The following is a 20,818-nucleotide window of genomic DNA, read 5'->3' on the forward strand; positions in this document are numbered from 1 at the left end:
TGTTAGCTGGCTACCTTCCCTGTAACAGAGAGCATTGTCAATCTGTTAGCTGGCTACCTTCCCTGTAACAGAGAGCTTTGTTAATCTGTTAGCTGGATACCTTCCCTGTAACAGAGAGCTTTGTTCATCTGTTAGCTGGATACCTTCCCTGTAACAGAGAGCTTTGTTAATCTGTTAGCTGGATACCTTGCCTCTAACAGAGAGCCTTGTCAATCTGTTAGCTGGCTACCTTCCCTGTAACAGAGAGCTTTGTCAATCTGTTAGCTAGCTACCTTGCCTCTAACAGAGAGCCTTGTCAATCTGTTAGCTGGCTACCTTCCCTGTAACAGAGAGCCTTGTCAATCTGTTAGCTGGCTACCTTCCCTGTAACAGAGAGCTTTGTTAATCTGTTAGCTGGCTACCTTCCCTGTAACAGATAGCTTTGTTAATCTGTTAGCTGGCTACCTTCCCTGTAACAGAGAGCCTTGTCAATCTGTTAGCTGGCTACCTTCCCTGTAACAGAGAGCTTTGTTAATCTGTTAGCTGGCTACCTTCCCTGTAACAGAGAGCTTTGTTAATCTGTTAGCTGGCTACCTTCCCTGTAACAGAGAGCTTTGTTAATCTGTTAGCTGGCTACCTTCCCTGTAACAGAGAGCTTTGTCAATCTGTTAGCTGGCTACCTTCCCTGTAACAGAGAGCTTTGTTAATCTGTTAGCTGGCTACCTTCCCTGTAACAGAGAGCCTTGTCAATCTGTTAGCTGGCTACCTTCCCTGTAACAGAGAGCTTTGTTAATCTGTTAGCTGGATACCTTCCCTGTAACAGAGAGCTTTGTTAATCTGTTAGCTGGCTACCTTCCCTGTAACAGAGAGCTTTGTTAATCTGTTAGCTGGCTACCTTCCCTGTAACAGAGAGCATTGTTAATCTGTTAGCTGGCTACCTTCACTATAACAGAGAGCATTGTCAATCTGTTAGCTGGCTACCTTCCCTGTAACAGAGAGCTTTGTTAATCTGTTAGCTGGATACCTTCCCTGTAACAGAGAGCTTTGTTCATCTGTTAGCTGGATACCTTCCCTGTAACAGAGAGCTTTGTTAATCTGTTAGCTGGATACCTTGCCTCTAACAGAGAGCCTTGTCAATCTGTTAGCTGGCTACCTTCCCTGTAACAGAGAGCTTTGTCAATCTGTTAGCTAGCTACCTTGCCTCTAACAGAGAGCCTTGTCAATCTGTTAGCTGGCTACCTTCCCTGTAACAGAGAGCCTTGTCAATCTGTTAGCTGGCTACCTTCCCTGTAACAGAGAGCTTTGTTAATCTGTTAGCTGGCTACCTTCCCTGTAACAGATATCTTTGTTAATCTGTTAGCTTGCTACCTTCCCTGTAACAGAGAGCCTTGTCAATCTGTTAGCTGGCTACCTTCCCTGTAACAGAGAGCTTTGTTAATCTGTTAGCTGGCTACCTTCCCTGTAACAGAGAGCTTTGTTAATCTGTTAGCTGGCTACCTTCCCTGTAACAGAGAGCTTTGTTAATCTGTTAACTGGCTACCTTCCCTGTAACAGAGAGCTTTGTTAATCTGTTAGCTGGCTACCTTCCCTGTAACAGAGAGCTTTGTTAATCTGTTAACTGGCTACCTTCCCTGTAACAGAGAGCTTTGTTAATCTGTTAGCTGGCTACCTTCCCTGTAACAGAGAGCTTTGTTAATCTGTTAGCTGGATACCTTCCCTGTAACAGAGAGCTTTGTTAATCTGTTAGCTGGCTACCTTCCCTGTAACCGAGAGTTTTGTTAATCTGTTAGCTGGATACCTTCCCTGTAGCAGAGAGCTTTGTTAATCTGTTAGCTGGCTACCTTCCCTGTAACAGAGAGCTTTGTTAATCTGTTAGCTGGATACCTTCCCTGTAACAGAGAGCTTTGTTAATCTGTTAGCTAGCTACCCTCTCTATAACAGCAATCCTAGTTCATCTTGCTTTGGAGAGACTAGAGGGTGAAGAGATCCTTCTGGAAAATGGACACAGACAACCTGGAGTGGTACACTAAGAACGATGCCGACGTGAAGGTAGGGAAAAGAGGGGAGGAGGAGATAGAATGAGGGGAGGAGAGAGAAGGGGAGGAGTCAAACTGTGTTTTGTCTATGCATTTTGTCTATGTGTTTTGTCTATGTACGAGCTTACAGGTTCTGTTATGTTCTGTTTCTGTCTGGTTTGTAGCATGAGTGTTATGAGAATTTTGTTATCAATGTTCATAAACTTCAATTAATCTACTCAGTCTGCAACCCAGAGTTTGTAAGATTCTGGTTTAAATGAAACAGACAGATTTCTCAGTTTACAATAGTCAAAATGTTTATTCACGAGGACGTCCTAGTCCGTTGTACAAAAACATCCATTTTATACTGGCTCCTTACGCACATACCTTCACACACAAACAGTAGGTATCCTACGCACATTCATACACACACACAGTAGCTGAGTTTGATCCTTCTCCATAGTTCTCACCACTGTGTATCACTACCCAGCCGACAGTTCCGTTCCCCTGAGATTAGGGAAACCTTGAGAAGTACTCCCTATGCTATCGTAAGTTCCTCAGAGGCCTAGCCAGGTCGGTCCAAACACAGTTTAACTGTTCTCGTTTTTTTTCTTCGGCACACGCATACAAGTTCAAATCCTGAGCTACGCCTTGCTCAGACAGTCTGTGTTTTTCCACTATACAGATACATTGTTTGACCTAATTCTGACTAAAACCACACACATCATCAGATTAGAATTTTATGATTCTAATCAATTTCACACGGTTATAAGGTTTCAGAGTGGAATTATTCTATCATTATCTTTCAACATATACATTATTTTATCAATGAGACAGATTATGATCTACAGGACTTTGGGATTTTGGGACCTGTCCACTTGACTATTTATATAAATAATATTGGTCTATCTGCAAAAACCTGTAACATTCATCTGTATGCAGATGTCACTGTACACTACTGTCGCTACGGCTGACCAGGCTATGTTGGAGCTGCAATCTGATTTAGTCTCCCTGCAGAAGGACCTTGTCGATTTAAAATTGGTACTTAATGCCGGAAAAACTAAATGTATGCTGTTTTTTAAATTCTCGTAGAAATATTTGTGATGGCTTACACATTTCTGGATTGGATGGTTCTTTAATCGAGCAGGTTCCTGCCTATAATTATCTGGGCTTTTGGATTGACAGTAATTTGACGTTTAAGAAACGTATGGTGACACCATTTATCGCGATGCAGCAGCCACTACACTTAAACCTTTGGATGCCGTCCTTCACTTTATCACAAGTTACAGTTTTACTACGCGTCACTGCATCCTGTATCGAAAGGTTGGCTGGTCCTCATTAGAGTCGCCTAGATCACGTCATGACTCCCTTTACGCTTACAAAGCCAGCATATTGAGCGACAGCCGTCCTGGTATAGGGACACCGGTCCCGTTCACAGGGATGGTTAACTCTCAAGGTTCCACTAGTACTTATCGATCTAAGTAAATCCTCCTTCAGTTTTAGTCCACCCCATTTTTTGGAATAGCCTACAAAACTCCCTACATGTACACCTTGACTCTCTGGCGCCTGTAGGGCAATTCAGGACTTTAATGTTGAATGAATCTAATGATAATTGAAACTGTTTGGATTTCATGTAAATAATTGTATTTGTGTTGATTCCAGTGTTGATTTTGTAATTTGTAGTTTATTTTATTTGTATTGATCATTTTGAATGTGTTGCATTGTTGTCCTCAGGGCACCATGGCAAATGAGTCTCAGGTCTCTATGGGTTCCCCTGAATAAACAACAGTTCAATACAAAAAAATAGAAGAGTGATGGAGTTAGAGAGAGAGAGAGAGAGAGAGAGGCTAGAGGTCATGATCAGATGAGCTCCTGCATTTTTCAGCATTTTCTTTAAAAAAGATAGACTTAGAGTTCGATAAACTTGGATTTTTTTTTGTCAGGAACATATACAGGATGCTACCCTCTACAACATAACCTTCACTTCAAATCAAAACTCAAAACCTACAACCTGATTTTGGATGGAATTACGGAATCACCTGGAAGGTTTACAACTACCAAGGATTATTATTCTATACAGCAAACTCTCTGGAAAACAACAGAAACCTGAAAACACCATCCAACCTGGAACTGAGTGAGTAATGTTTAGTCTGAAACTATATTTGATTTTCCAAAAGCCAAGAAGAAAAATACGCTACATTACTTTATAAGGACTGAATGCTAACATGATTCTGCCAAGCTTGATACAGCTTCAGTTAGCACTGACGTGTCAAGTGAGAGGTGTCAAAGCCCTTTAGCCCAACAATGGCAGGAGAGTCCCCAACCAAATGGAGAGGCCTGAGAAGCTGCCTCCCGCTGTTCAGAGGTAATTCAAATACAGTACCCTGTGTATGTAAAGAATGATAAGGCAAGAAAAGATGACAAAGGGACAATTTTTGCTGACTATTACAAAAATGGGAACATCAGCAACCTTATCTTCCACACAAACCAGCCCCTGGCATGGCACAGTGCTATATTAGCACACTACCCCTTTGTTAAGAGAGGGGGTGTTAAACGAGGGGTGGAAACTCAGGATACTTGACAACGAGGACTCTGAGTCAGCTAATATAAATCTCTATACGTCTGGAACAGTAATGGTACAGGGCAACCCCAAACAGTTTCAGCTGGACTTTCACCTAATCAAAAAATTAGCCCAGCAGGAGAAGCTCTCCCTTGAGAAAGATACCCCCACCCCGAGCGGGTCAGACCAGACTTCTTCGTTATATGACCCCACAAACGAGCCACCCCCAGCGGAAAGTCAACCTCCCAGCACAGAGTACTACCCCTTCATTGAAATGAAGGATACATTTACCCAGCTGGAGGTAAGGCAGGTGGAGCTGGAACAGCAGGTGATTACACTCCAGTCAGCACAGACCCAGACAACAGTCCAGCACAACAACACTCTCTTAACCAGACCTGGAAAGCTGGAGGTAGAAAGAGACATATCTGCACTCTGGACAATGGTGAGACAACTTCAACAGGAGAAAGAGCAGGAGCAGGAGAAGAACAGAGCACGAGAGGAGAGGATCAGACTGCTGAAGGAGAGGTTGAGGGGGATGGCGTGTGACAGAGAACAACCCACTAGAGAGGTGACCACCCCCACAGAGAAGCCAGCAGAACAGCCCACTTCAGCACCCGACAAAAGTCTTGACACCACAGCAGAACAGTCCACACCAGAACCCCAAGCCCAGCGGCTCTCACCCTCTCTGAGCACCCCCCCTGTCAGCCACCCTGATAGCCCTTCTGACAACCCCCCCACACCCACTGAGGACATACACAAGACACAGATTGTTCTCCTCATGGACTCAAATGGAAAATATATACAAGAAAAAAAACTTTTTCCCAAACACAGTGTGTCTAAACTCTGGTGTCCAAACACCCAGCGCGCCCTAGACCTTCTGTAGGAGGACCAACTAGGTTCACCTAGCCACGTAATAATACACACAGGCACAAACGACCTGAGAGCACAGCAGGAAAGGGTGGCCACAGCACTGAAGGGAGTGATTGAAAAAGCTTCTTCTACTTTCCCCCTCGCACAAGTGGTTATCTCCATCCTGCTCCCACGAAAAGACTTCCACCCTGCCACAATGCAGCAGGTAAACGCAAGTATTTCCCATGACTGTGCCTCAAAACCAAATGTTTTCCTGGCCCACCACTCTACCCTGGACTTGAACAGCTTCTATGATCAGGTCCACCTATACAAGGCAGCAGTGCCCACCTTTGCCCGGACTCTAAAGGACATCGCTCTCAAACGTATCCCAAACACTTCACACAGGAGCAACAGATCAATAGACACCCCGCCCAGACCAGGGAGACACTCTCCCAGACCTGCGGGACCCCCCCTGAACCTACACATAGAGGACCCACGCTAAGAGGACTTACATCCAGACCACAGCACCCTCAGCCACATCCACACCCCCATCCCAACCAATCAACACCCCCCCCACGTCAACCATGCCCACACCCCATTTAGGCCCCCTCAGATCAGACCTATGCCCCTCTTTCCCACCCCATGCCCCCCACTCCCGCAAAGAGGGGCTCATCATGGAAGTCACACATATCCCAGGCAATGAGCGGGCAAACAGGCCCAACCCCCACTCTTACACTAGCCCTAGCCAATGGCATGTACCAGATGCTCAGCAGGCTCTTCTCACAAAAATGGGTCACAACTCCTGCAGCAGGCTCTGCTCACAAAAACGGGTCACAACTCCTGCAGCTCTGTCGCACGCTGGGTATGTGCATAGTCAATGGTAGGCTTCGAGGGGGCTCCTATGGTAGGTACACTTATTGCTCATCTCTTGGCAGTAGTACTGTAGACTACTTTATCACTGACCTCAACCCAGAGTCTCTCAGAGCGTTCACAGTCAGCCCACTGACATCCCTATCAGATCACAGCAAAATCACAGTCTACTTGAACAGAGCAATACTCAATCATGAGGCATCAAAGCCAAAGGAACTGAGTAACATTAAGAAATGCTATATATGGAAGGAATGCAGTTTGGAAACCTACCAAAAAACAATTAGGCAACAACAAATTCAATCCCTTTTAGACAATTTCCTGGTCAATTTCCACTGTAATAGTGAAGGTGTAAACTTGGCAGTAGAAAATCTTAACAGTATATTTGACCTCTCAGCTTCCCTATCAAATATAAAAATCTCAAATAGAAAACCGAAGAAAATTAACAACAATGACAAATGGTTTGATGAAGAATGCAAAAATCTAAGAAAGAAGTTGAAAAACCTGTCCAACCAAAAACATAGAGACCCGGAAAACCTGAGTCTACGCCTTCACTATGGTGAATCACTAAAACAATACAGAAATACACTATGGAAAAAGAAGGAACAGCATGTCAGAAATCAGCTCAATGTAATTGAAGAATCCATAGATTTTAACCACTTCTGGGAAAATTGGAAAACACTAAACAAACAACAACATGAAGAATTATCTATCCAAAATGGAGATGTATAGGTAAACCACTTCTCCAATCCTTTTGGCTCTATAACAAAGAACAAAGAGCAAAACATGATACATGATCAAATACAAATCTTAGAATCAACTATTAAAGACTACCAGAAACCACTGGATTCTCCAATTACCTTGAATGAGTTACAGGACAAAATAAAAACACTCCAACCCAAAAAGGTATCCTGATGGTATCCTTAATGAAATGATCAAATATACAGACAACAAATTACAATTGGCTATACTAAAACTCTTTAACATCATCAATAGCTCTGGCATCTTCCCCAATATTTGGAACCAAGGACTGATCACCCCAATCCACAAAAGTGGAGACAAATTTGACCCGAATAACTACTACTATATGCGTCAACAGTAACCTTGGGGAAATCCTCTGCATTATCATTAACAGCAGACTCGTACATTTCTTCAATGAAAACAATGTACTAAGCAAATGTCAAATTGCACACCCTTTGTCTTTAATAGTTGATTCTAAGATTTGTATTTGATCATGTATCACACCCTAATTGACAACCAAACAAACCAAAACAAAGGCAAAGTCTTCAAAAAAGCCTTCGACTCAATTTGGCAAGAGGGTCTGCTATACAAATTGATGGAAAGTGGTGTTGGGGGTAAAACATACGACATTATAAAATCCATGTACACAAACAACAAGTGTGCGGTTAAAATTGGCAAAAAACACACACATTTCTTCCCACAGGGCCGTGGGGTGAGACAGGGATGCAGCTTAAGCCCCACCCTCTTCAACATATATATCAACGAATTGGCGCGGGCACTAGAAAAGTCTGCAGCACCCGGCCTCACCTACTAGAATCTGAAGTCAAATGTCTACTGTTTGCTGATGATCTGGTGCTTCTGTCACCAACCAAGGAGGGCCTACAGCAGCACCTAGATATTCTGCACAGATTCTGACAGACCTGGGCCCTGACAGTAAATCTCAGTAAGACCAAATAATGGTGTTCCAAAAAAGGTCCAGTCGCTAGGACCACAAATACAAATTCCATCTAGACACCATTGCCCTAGAGCACACAAAAAAACTATACATACCTTGGCCTAAACAAGCTGGTCCTGGGGCTCTGTTCACAAACACAAACAGACCCCACAGAGACCCAGGACAGCAGCACAATTAGACACAACCAAATAATGGGAAAACAAAAAGATAATTACTTGACACATTGGAGAGAATTAACAAAAAAACAGAGCAAACTAGAATGCTATTTGGCCCTAAACAGAGAGTACACAGTGGCAGAATAGCTGACCACTGTGACTGACCCAAACTTAAGGAAAGCTTTGACTATGTACAGACTCAGTGAGCATAGCCTTGCTATTGAGAAAGGCCGCCGTAGGCAGACATGGCTCTCAAGAGAAGAAGGCTATGTGCTCAATGCCCACAAAATGAGGTGGAAACTGAGCTGCACTTCCTAACCTCCTGCCCAATGTATGACCATATTAGAGAGACATATTTCCCTCAGATTACACAGATCCACAAAGAATTCGAAAACAAATCCAATTTTGATAAACTCCCATATCTACTGGGTGAAATTCCACAGTGTGCCATCACAGCAGCAAGATTTGTGACCTGTTGCCACGAGAAATGGGCAACCAGTGAAGAACAAACACCATTGTAAATACAACCCATATTTATGCATATTTATTTTATCTTGTGTCCTTTAACCATTGTTAAAGCACTTGTTTGTTAAATTGTTAAAATTGTTAAAACACTGTATATATATAATATGACATTTGTAATGTCTTTATTGTTTTGAAACTTCTGTATGTGTAATGTTTACTGTTAATTTGTATTGTTTATTTCACTTTATATATTCACTTTATATATATATATATATATAGAGAGAGAGAGAGAGGTGGAGAGAGACACAGAGAGACAGAGAGACAGAGAGAGAGAGAGAGAGACAGACATCGAGAGAGAGAGAGAGAGAGAGAGAGAGAGAGAGACAGCGAGAGAGAGAGAGAGACAGAGAGAGAGACAGAGAGAGATAGAGAGAGACAGAGAGAGACAGCAAGAGAGAGAGACAGACAGTGAGAGATATACAGACAGCAAGAGAGAGACAGACAGCGAGAGAGAGAGAGAGCGTGACAGAGAGAGAGAGACAGAGAGAGAGAGATTTCAACATTTCAAGGTTTCAAAGACCTCTCTGATGAGAGTAAGCTACCCTTCCTGTTGGGGGAGGACGCAGAGAGCTGTGGGTTGGGAGCGCACTACATTGCTGTCTGCCATAAGATGAGGGACAGTGTCTGACAGACATGCACATGTACTCTACTGTATGCTTATTGTTATTGTTGAATGTATGGTTATTTTGACCCTTGGTTATTGTTGTTACTGTTGTCCCGTTGACAATTTTGATTCTTATTATTTTCGAATTGTAAGTATAAAAAGTACAACATCTCTCGAATCTGTTTGGTTACAAAGTGACTGGCGCTCCATGTGAAACGTCAAACTACGTTTCATATCAGTACGCATTGAAGGCTACTGCGCTGTTATTGTGAGAACGGTCTATTACAGCTGAGTAATAAGCCATGTCAATCTATTATCAGTTCTGAAATGCAAGACTGATGTACTTGAGAATAGAACATGCTTTAGACCTGAATGTATCCCTCAATCCATGAATAAGAATCACAGATCATTGCCTGTGTTCTGGTGTAGTCCATCTCCTTCTCTTCTCTGTGTGTCGCAGATAAAGATGTCCCAGGTGAAACAGGTGGGCCTGCTGGCTGCCGGGTGCCAGCCCTGGAACAAAGACGTGTGTGCTGCCAGTGAAGACCGGTTCGCTTACTGTGCAACACTTGCTATATATGTCTACCAGGTAATTAGCTTGGCAAAAATCGGTGTGTGTGCGTGTGCGTCTGCGTGCCTGTGGACGTGTGTGCGCGCACGCGCGTTTGTGCGCCCGTGTCGGCATGCGTGCGCCTCTCGTTGCATGTGCTCTCTCCCTTCCCTGTCGAAAGGACACTCAAAAGAGATGTCTAATCTGCAAGTGATTTCTGTCATTGACGTTTTCCTTATCTATCGTTATCTCTGCCACCCCATCTGTTTACATATGCAACACCAATACCAATGTATTCCTCGTCGTTCCCATCTGCACCCATGCAGTTGGACCACAGATACAATGAGTTCAAGCTTCGAGCCATCATGTCAGAGCACAAGAAGACCATCACGGCCATATCGTGGTGCCCACACAACCCCGAGGTGTTTGCCAGCGCCAGCGCAGACAACCTGCTCATCATCTGGAACGTGGCAGAGCAGAAGATTGTGGCCAGGCTGGATAACACCAAAGGTACTGATAATGATCTATGCCCAGTGGAGGCAGATGTACAGGGGAGTGGGTGGGCCAGAGGTGGGTGTTCAGTAGGGAGAAAACGTTTTGAAACAGAGTGAAACAAGGTGGAGCGGAAAGCTGTGGCCAGATAACACCAAATGTACTGAACTATAGAGACACGTGGTCTGTATAACGCAAAAGATACTGGTTCTTCATCAGAATGGAAATGAGGGATGACTGTGGACCAGTGGTAAGGGAGTTTACCTGGGAGTAGGCTCCTCTTTAGACACTACTGATGGGAGACGTGTCAGAGAGGCTAGAGAGTAGGTTGGGTTGCCTTGGGAGGGTGACTCAGTGTAGTGAAGTGTTTGTGTGCTTAGTAATGTCATTAGGACTGGCTATTGTTACTGCTACACTGACTCCTATCAGGAGGGAGATGGCTGACGGCTGTTTTTCTAGGAGAGAGAGAGTGTGTGTGTGGGTGGGTGGATGAATGTGTGTGTTTTCTGTGTGTGTGTGTGTGTGTGTGTGTGTGTGTGTGTGTGTGTGTGTGTGTGTGTGTGTGTGTGTGTGTGTGTGTGTGTGTGTGTGTGTGTGTGTGTATCTAATGTGTCTCTAACCCTTATGTACCATCACCCAGGCATCCCAGCGTCTCTGAGCTGGTGCTGGAACGCAGGTGAAGGCGTGGCGTTTGTGTCCCACCGGGGCCCTCTCTACCTGTGGGCCATCAGCGGGCTGGACGCCGGCGTCACCATCCACAAGGAGGCACACAGCTTCCTGTCTGACATCTGTCTGTTCCGCTGGCACCCCGTCAAGAAGGGCAAGGTGGTGTTTGGACACACGGACGGGAGCCTCTCCATCTTCCAGCCAGGTAAGACTGAGGCTGCATCTCAATAGTCTATAGATAGTCTAGACTGAGGCTGCATCTCAATAGTCTATAGATAGTCTAGACTGAGGCTGCATCTCAATAGTCTATAGATAGTCTAGACTGAGGCTGCATCTCAATAGTCTATAGATAGTCTAGACTGAGGCTGCATCTCAATAGTCTATAGATAGTCTAGACTGAGTCTGCATCTCAATAGTCTATAGATAGTCTAGACTGAGGCTGCATCTCAATAGTCTATAGATAGTCTAGACTGAGGCTGCATCTCAATAGTCTAAAGATAGTCTAGACTGAGGCTGCATCTCAATTGTCTATAGAGAGTCTAGACTGAGGCTGCATCTCAATAGTCTATAGAGAGTCTAGACTGAGGCTGCATCTCAATAGTCTATAGATAGTCTAGACTGAGGCTGCATCTCAATTGTCTATAGATAGTCTAGACTGAGCCTGCATCTCAATAGTCTATAGATAGTCTAGACTGTGGCTGCGTCTCAATAGTCTATAGATAGTCTAGACTGAGCCTGCATCTCAATAGTCTATAGATAGTCTAGACTGTGGCTGCGTCTTAATTGTCTAAAATGGCTTCCTCTCTTTGTCTTATCTCCTTCATTTGCACTGATGTGAAAGAACTGGGCATGCGTTTCCCTATTACAAACAATTTTACATTTGAGTCATTTAGCTAGCAGACACTCTTATCCAGAGCGACTTACAATCATTTTAGTCTGTAAACAACCACATATCACAATTATTGCAAGTACAGATGTAGGATCTACATTTGAGACAGTTTGCTACAGCAGGAAAATAATCCTGCAGCAACAGGAAATGTAAATAATTATGTGGATTATAATTAATGGATATATTTTGTAGAGGTTGATACATTTTTTGTTAAGGCAAATTTTAAAGTGAAAATTACTTTTAAAACCTTGAATACACTACAAGTTCGCATTTCCTGCGGTGCAGGAAAATTCTCAGCAACAAGAGTGATCAAATTAGGATCTTACATCTGTAGACCCTTCTTCGAAAGAGCTGCTATCAGCAGAATCAGTGCCAGGAAGAAAAAACAACCTTTAAATATGTATTTGTTGACTGTTTCTTCCACATGAGAACCTTTATTTGGTACCTCCAGGTATTTCATTAGGGGCTGTGGTGACTTTATTTAGTCAGTTGATGCAGCAGGTCTCCTCTCCTGTCCTAGGATCTAAAAACCAGAAGCACGTGTTGCGCCCGGAGTCTTTAGAGGGGACGGACGAGGAGGACCCGGTCACAGCGTTGGAGTGGGATCCCCTGTCTACAGACTACCTCCTAGTGGCCAACCTGCATAATGGTATCCGAATGGTCGACTCAGAGGGGCTCACCTGTGTCACTACCTTCAGCTTCCCCAGTTCAGCTGCCTCTGTACAGTGTCTGGCCTGGGTCCCCAGTGCACCCGGCATGTTCATCACTGGAGGTAAGGACATATTGGGGTAGGGTTTACGGGTAGGGTACAATGGGTTAGGGTGCAGGGTGTAGGGTGTAGGGGGGAGGGGAAAGCTGTGTCCTCAGCGCCCCCGGCATGTTCATCACTAGAGGTAAAGAAATGGGGGTAGCGTTTAGGGGGTAGGGTATAAGGGGTAGGGTACTGGGGGGTTAAGGTAAGGTCACAAGGTAGGGTATGTTTTTCAGTGTAGGTAGCTAGAGGTCAGGTGTGTAAGGCTCAGGCCTTTAGAACTGTCAATACCACTGTTCCAACGTGTTCCTTCTGTTCCCAGATTCTCAAGTCGGTGTGTTGAGGATATGGAACGTGTCCAGATCTACACCGCTGGACAACTTTAAACTGAAGAAGACCGGCTTCCATGCTTTACATGTGTTAAACTCTCCCCCAGCCAAGAAATGTAAGCATCTGACACACTACTGACACACTACTGATAATCCACAAATTAGGGTAGAATCCACAGTCTGCAGCACACTCTTAGAAAAAAAGGTGCTATCTACAGCTGTCCCAATAGGAGAAACCTTTTGGATCCCTTTTTTCTAAAAGGGAATAATAACTTCAGAGTTTTGGATATGAATGACTGATCTTATGGAGTAAGTGTTACGGTGCGTGAATGAGGACCCAAAAGCGAATTAACGTAAACAGAGCTTCTTTAATAACAAAACAAAACGTAGGCTCAGATGGACCGGCAGGTTCCGACAGGACAGGACAAGGTTGCAGCAAACATGACGATAGTCTGGTTCAGGCATGAACAACACAAACAAGAATCCGACAAAGACAGGAGCAGAAACAGAGAGAGATATAGAGGACTAATCAGAGGGAAAAAGGGAACAGGTGGGAAAAGGGGTGACGAGGTAGTTAGGAGGAGACAAGGCACAGCTGGGGGAAAGAGGGGGAGAAAAGGTAACCTAACAACGACCAGCAGAGGGAGACAGGGTGAAGGGAAAAGACAGAAACAAGACACAACATGACAGTACATGACAGTACCCCCCCACTCACCGAGCGCCTCCTGGCGCACTCGAGGAGGAAACCTGGCGGCAACGGAGGAAATCATCGATCAGCGCACGGTCCAGCACGTCCCGAGAGGGAACCCAACTCCTCTCCTCAGGACCGTACCCCTCCCAATCTACTAGGTACTGATGACCACGGCCCCGAGGACGCATGTCCAAAATCCTACGGACCCTGTAGATGGGTGCGCCCTCGACAAGGATGGGGGGGGGGGGGGGGGAAGACGAGCGGGGGCGCGAAGAACGGGCTTGACACAGGAGACATGGAAGACCGGGTGGACGCGACGAAGATATCGCGGAAGAAGAAGTCGAACTGCGACAGGATTAATGATCCGAGAAATACGGAACGGACCAATGAATCGCGGGGTCAACTTGCGAGAAGTGGTCTTAAGGGGAAGGTTCTGAGTGGAGAGCCAAACTCTCTGACCGCGACAATATCTAGGACTCTTAGTTCTACGCTTATTAGCAGCCCTCACAGTCTGCGCCCTATAACGGCAAAGTGCAGACCTGACCCTCTTCCAGGTGCGCTCGCAACGTTGGACAAAAGCCTGAGCGGAGGGGACGCTGGACTCGGCGAACTGAGATGAGAACAGCGGAGGCTGGTACCCGAGGCTACTCTGAAAAGGAGATAGCCCGGTCGCAGACGAAGGAAGCGAGTTGTGGGCGTATTCTGCCCAGGGGAGCTGTTCTGACCAAGACGCAGGGTTGCGAAAAGAAAGACTGCGTAAGATGCGACCAATAGTCTGATTGGCCCGTTCTGCTTGACCGTTAGACTGGGGGTGAAAGCCGGAAGAGAGACTGACGGAAGCCCCAATCAAACGGCAAAACTCCCTCCAAAATTGAGACGTGAATTGCGGACCTCTGTCCGAAACGACGTCTGACGGAAGGCCATGAATTCTGAAAACATTCTCGATGATGATTTGTGCCGTCTCTTTAGCAGAAGGAAGCTTAGCAAGGGGAATAAAATGAGCCGCCTTAGAGAACCTGTCGACAACCGTAAGAATAACAGTCTTCCCCGCTGACGAAGGCAGTCCGGTGACAAAATCTAAGGCGATGTGAGACCACGGTCGAGAGGGAATGGGAAGCGGCCTGAGACGGCCGGCAGGAGGAGAGTTACCGGACTTAGTCTGCGCGCAGACCGAACAAGCAGCCACGAAGCGACGCGTGTCATGCTCCCGGGTGGGCCACCAAAAGCGCTGGCGAATGGAAGCAAGCGTGCCCCGAACGCCAGGGTGGCCGGCTAACTTGGCAGAGTGAGCCCACTGAAGAACGGCCAGACGAGTAGGAACGGGAACGAAAAGAAGGTTCCTGGGACAAGCGCGCGGCGACGGAGTTTGAGTGAGTGCTTGCTTTACCTGCCTCTCAATTCCCCAGACAGTCACCCCGACAACACGCCCCTCAGGGAGAATCCCCTCGGGGTCAGTGGAGGCTACTGAAGAACTGAAGAGACGAGATAAAGCATCAGGCTTGGTGTTCTTAGAGCCCGGACGATAAGAAATCACGAACTCGAAACGAGCGAAAAACAGCGCCCAGCGCGCCTGACGCGCATTAAGTCGTTTGGCAGAACGGATGTACTCAAGGTTCCTATGGTCAGTCCAAACGACAAAAGGAACGGTCGCCCCCTCCAACCACTGTCGCCATTCGCCTAGGGCTAAGCGGATGGCGAGCAGTTCGCGGTTTCCCACATCATAGTTACGTTCCGACGGCGACAGGCGATGAGAAAAATACGCGCAAGGGTGGACCTTGTCGTCAGAGAAGGAGCGCTGAGAAAGAATGGCTCCCACGCCCACCTCTGACGCGTCAACCTCGACAATGAACTGTCTAGAGACGTCAGGTGTAACAAGGATAGGTGCGGATGTAAAACGATTCTTGAGGAGATCAAAAGCTCCCTGGGCGGAAACGGACCACTTAAAGCACGTCTTGACAGAAGTAAGGGCTGTGAGAGGGGCTGCCACCTGACCGAAATTACGGATGAAACGACGATAGAAGTTCGCGAAGCCGAGAAAGCGCTGCAACTCGACGCGTGACTTAGGGACGGGCCAATCAATGACAGCTTGGACCTTAGCGGGATCCATCTTAATGCCTTCAGCGGAAATAACAGAACCGAGAAATATGACGGAGGAGGCATGAAAAGAGCACTTCTCAGCCTTCACAAAAAGACAATTCTCTAAAAGGCGCTGGAGGACACGTCGAACGTGCTGAACATGAATCTGGAGTGACGGTGAAAAAATCAGGATATCGTCAAGGTAAACGAAAACAAAGATGTTCAGCATGTCTCTCAGGACATCATTGACTAATGCCTGAAAGACAGCTGGAGCGTTAGCGAGGCCGAAAGGAAGAACCCGGTATTCAAAGTGCCCTAACGGAGTGTTAAACGCCGTCTTCCACTCGTCCCCCTCCCTGATGCGCACGAGATGGTAAGCGTTACGAAGGTCCAACTTAGTGAAAAACCTGGCTCCCTGCAGGATCTCGAAGGCTGAAGACATAAGAGGAAGCGGATAACGATTCTTCACTGTTATGTCATTCAGCCCTCGATAATCTATGCAGGGGCGCAGGGACCCGTCCTTCTTCTTAACAAAAAAAACCCCGCTCCGGCGGGAGAGGAGGAGGGGACTATGGTACCGGCGGCAAGAGCTACAGACAAATAATCTTCGAGAGCCTTACGTTCGGGAGCCGACAGAGAGTATAGTCTACCCCGGGGGGGAGTGGTTCCCGGAAGGAGATCAATACTACAATCATACGACCGGTGTGGAGGAAGAGAGGTGGCCCTGGACCGACTGAACACCGTGCGCAGATCGTGATATTCCTCCGGCACCCCTGTCAAATCACCAGGCTCCTCCTGTGAAGAAGAGACAGAGGAAACAGGAGGGATAGCAGACATTAAACATTTCACATGACAAGAGACGTTCCAGGAGAGGATAGAATTACTAGACCAATTAATGGAAGGATTATGACAAACTAGCCAGGGATGGCCCAAAACAACAGGTGTAAAAGGTGAACGAAAAATTAAAAAAGAAATGGTTTCGCTATGATTACCAGAAACAGTGAGGGTTAAAGGTAGCGTCTCACGCTGAATCCTGGGGAGAGGACTACCATCCAGGGCGAACAAGGCCGTGGACTCCCTTAACTGTCTGAGAGGAATGTCATGTTCCCGAGCCCAGGTCTCGTCCATAAAACAGCCCTCCGCCCCAGAGTCTATTAAGGCACTGCAGGAAGCTGACGAACCGGTCCAGCGTAGATGGACCGACAAGGTAGTGCAGGATCTTGAAGGAGAGACAGGAGTAGTAGCGCTCACCAGTAGCCCTCCGCTTACTGATGAGCTCTGGCTTTTACTGGACATGAAGTGACAAAATGACCAGCAGAACCGCAATAGAGACAGAGGCGGTTGGTGATTCTCCGTTCCCTCTCCTTAGTCGAGATGCGGATACCTCCCAGCTGCATAGGCTCAGCACCCGAGCCGGCAGAGGAAGATGGTAGTGATGCGGAGAGGGGGGCAACGGAGAACGCGAGCTCCTTTCCACGAGCTCGGTGACGAAGATCAACCCGTCGCTCAATGCGAATAGCGAGTTCAATCAAGGAATCCACGCTGGAAGGAACCTCCCGGGAGAGAATCTCATCCTTTACCTCTGCGCGGAGACCCTCCAGAAAACGAGCGAGCAAAGCCGGCTCGTTCCAGCCACTGGAGGCAGCAAGAGTGCGAAACTCAATAGAGTAGTCTGTTATGGATCGATTACCCTGACATAGGGAAGACAGGGCCCTGGAAGCCTCCTCCCCAAAAACAGATCGATCAAAAACCCGTATCATCTCCTCCTTAAAGTCCTGATACTGGTTAGTACACTCAGCCCTTGCCTCCCAGATTGCCGTGCCCCACTCACGAACCCGTCCAGTAAGGAGAGATATGACGTAGGCGACACGAGCAGTGCTCCTGGAGTAAGTGTTGGGCTGGAGAGAAAACACAATATCACACTGGGTGAGGAACGAGCGGCATTCAGTGGGCTCCCCAGAGTAACACGCCGGGTTATTGATTCTGGGCTCCGGAGATTCGAAAGCCCTGGAAGTGGCCGGTGGATCGAGGCGGAGATGGTGAACCTGTTCTGTGAGGTTGGAGACTTGGGTGGCCAGGGTCTCAACGGCATGTCGAGCAGCAGACAATTCCTGCTTGTGTCTGCCACGTCGAACGTGCTGAACATGAATCTGGAGTGACGGTGAAAAAATCAGGATATCGTCAAGGTAAACGAAAACAAAGATGTTCAGCATGTCTCTCAGGACATCATTGACTAATGCCTGAAAGACAGCTGGAGCGTTAGCGAGGCCGAAAGGAAGAACCCGGTATTCAAAGTGCCCTAACGGAGTGTTAAACGCCGTCTTCCACTCGTCCCCCTCCCTGATGCGCACGAGATGGTAAGCGTTACGAAGGTCCAACTTAGTGAAAAACCTGGCTCCCTGCAGGATCTCGAAGGCTGAAGACATAAGAGGAAGCGGATAACGATTCTTCACTGTTATGTCATTCAGCCCTCGATAATCTATGCAGGGGCGCAGGGACCCGTCCTTCTTCTTAACAAAAAAAACCCCGCTCCGGCGGGAGAGGAGGAGGGGACTATGGTACCGGCGGCAAGAGCTACAGACAAATAATCTTCGAGAGCCTTACGTTCGGGAGCCGACAGAGAGTATAGTCTACCCCGGGGGGGAGTGGTTCCCGGAAGGAGATCAATACTACAATCATACGACCGGTGTGGAGGAAGAGAGGTGGCCCTGGACCGACTGAACACCGTGCGCAGATCGTGATATTCCTCCGGCACCCCTGTCAAATCACCAGGCTCCTCCTGTGAAGAAGAGACAGAGGAAACAGGAGGGATAGCAGACATTAAACATTTCACATGACAAGAGACGTTCCAGGAGAGGATAGAATTACTAGACCAATTAATGGAAGGATTATGACAAACTAGCCAGGGATGGCCCAAAACAACAGGTGTAAAAGGTGAACGAAAAATTAAAAAAGAAATGGTTTCGCTATGATTACCAGAAACAGTGAGGGTTAAAGGTAGCGTCTCACGCTGAATCCTGGGGAGAGGACTACCATCCAGGGCGAACAAGGCCGTGGACTCCCTTAACTGTCTGAGAGGAATGTCATGTTCCCGAGCCCAGGTCTCGTCCATAAAACAGCCCTCCGCCCCAGAGTCTATTAAGGCACTGCAGGAAGCTGACGAACCGGTCCAGCGTAGATGGACCGACAAGGTAGTGCAGGATCTTGAAGGAGAGACAGGAGTAGTAGCGCTCACCAGTAGCCCTCCGCTTACTGATGAGCTCTGGCTTTTACTGGACATGAAGTGACAAAATGACCAGCAGAACCGCAATAGAGACAGAGGCGGTTGGTGATTCTCCGTTCCCTCTCCTTAGTCGAGATGCGGATACCTCCCAGCTGCATAGGCTCAGCACCCGAGCCGGCAGAGGAAGATGGTAGTGATGCGGAGAGGGGGGCAACGGAGAACGCGAGCTCCTTTCCACGAGCTCGGTGACGAAGATCAACCCGTCGCTCAATGCGAATAGCGAGTTCAATCAAGGAATCCACGCTGGAAGGAACCTCCCGGGAGAGAATCTCATCCTTTACCTCTGCGCGGAGACCCTCCAGAAAACGAGCGAGCAAAGCCGGCTCGTTCCAGCCACTGGAGGCAGCAAGAGTGCGAAACTCAATAGAGTAGTCTGTTATGGATCGATTACCCTGACATAGGGAAGACAGGGCCCTGGAAGCCTCCTCCCCAAAAACAGATCGATCAAAAACCCGTATCATCTCCTCCTTAAAGTCCTGATACTGGTTAGTACACTCAGCCCTTGCCTCCCAGATTGCCGTGCCCCACTCACGAGCCCGTCCAGTAAGGAGAGATATGACGTAGGCGACACGAGCAGTGCTCCTGGAGTAAGTGTTGGGCTGGAGAGAAAACACAATATCACACTGGGTGAGGAACGAGCGGCATTCAGTGGGCTCCCCAGAGTAACACGCCGGGTTATTGATTCTGGGCTCCGGAGATTCGAAAGCCCTGGAAGTGGCCGGTGGATCGAGGCGGAGATGGTGAACCTGTTCTGTGAGGTTGGAGACTTGGGTGGCCAGGGTCTCAACGGCATGTCGAGCAGCAGACAATTCCTGCTTGTGTCTGCCACGTCGAACGTGCTGAACATGAATCTGGAGTGACGGTGAAAAAATCAGGATATCGTCAAGGTAAACGAAAACAAAGATGTTCAGCATGTCTCTCAGGACATCATTGACTAATGCCTGAAAGACAGCTGGAGCGTTAGCGAGGCCGAAAGGAAGAACCCGGTATTCAAAGTGCCCTAACGGAGTGTTAAACGCCGTCTTCCACTCGTCCCCCTCCCTGATGCGCACGAGATGGTAAGCGTTACGAAGGTCCAACTTAGTGAAAAACCTGGCTCCCTGCAGGATCTCGAAGGCTGAAGACATAAGAGGAAGCGGATAACGATTCTTCACTGTTATGTCATTCAGCCCTCGATAATCTATGCAGGGGCGCAGGGACCCGTCCTTCTTCTTAACAAAAAAAACCCCGCTCCGGCGGGAGAGGAGGAGGGGACTATGGTACCGGCGGCAAGAGCTACAGACAAATAATCTTCGAGAGCCTTACGTTCGGGAGCCGACAGAGAGTATAGTCTACCCCGGGGGGGAGTGGTTCCCGGAAGGAGATCAATACTACAATCATACGACCGGTGTGGAGGAAGAGAGGTGGCCCTGGACCGACTGAACACCGTGCGCAGATCGTGATATTCCTCCGGCACCCCTGTCAAATCACCAGGCTCCTCCTGTGAAGAAGAGACAGAGGAAACAGGAGGGATAGCAGACATTAAACATTTCACATGACAAGAGACGTTCCAGGAGAGGATAGAATTACTAGACCAATTAATGGAAGGATTATGACAAACTAGCCAGGGATGGCCCAAAACAACAGGTGTAAAAGGTGAACGAAAAATTAAAAAAGAAATGGTTTCGCTATGATTACCAGAAACAGTGAGGGTTAAAGGTAGCGTCTCACGCTGAATCCTGGGGAGAGGACTACCATCCAGGGCGAACAAGGCCGTGGACTCCCTTAACTGTCTGAGAGGAATGTCATGTTCCCGAGCCCAGGTCTCGTCCATAAAACAGCCCTCCGCCCCAGAGTCTATT

The 20,818-nt window shown here is 47.3% G+C and overlaps 1 protein-coding gene across 1 annotated transcript in view; it reads left to right on the plus strand.

The window, feature by feature from the left end:
- Positions 1-1,944: 1,944 nt before the first annotated feature.
- Positions 1,945-20,818, plus strand: part of LOC139374731 (WD repeat-containing protein 17-like) — a 38,934-nt gene continuing 20,060 nt past the window's right edge. The window contains exons 1-6 of the mRNA XM_071115850.1: positions 1,945-2,028; positions 9,711-9,839; positions 10,127-10,310; positions 10,933-11,163; positions 12,368-12,619; positions 12,921-13,043. Of these exons, the coding sequence (XP_070971951.1) occupies positions 1,978-2,028; positions 9,711-9,839; positions 10,127-10,310; positions 10,933-11,163; positions 12,368-12,619; positions 12,921-13,043 (970 nt within the window). The 5' untranslated portion in view covers positions 1,945-1,977. The remainder of the gene's footprint in view (positions 2,029-9,710; positions 9,840-10,126; positions 10,311-10,932; positions 11,164-12,367; positions 12,620-12,920; positions 13,044-20,818) is intronic.

Source organism: Oncorhynchus clarkii, chromosome 19, assembly GCF_045791955.1.
Source record: "Oncorhynchus clarkii lewisi isolate Uvic-CL-2024 chromosome 19, UVic_Ocla_1.0, whole genome shotgun sequence".
Lineage (NCBI taxonomy): Eukaryota > Metazoa > Chordata > Actinopteri > Salmoniformes > Salmonidae > Oncorhynchus > Oncorhynchus clarkii.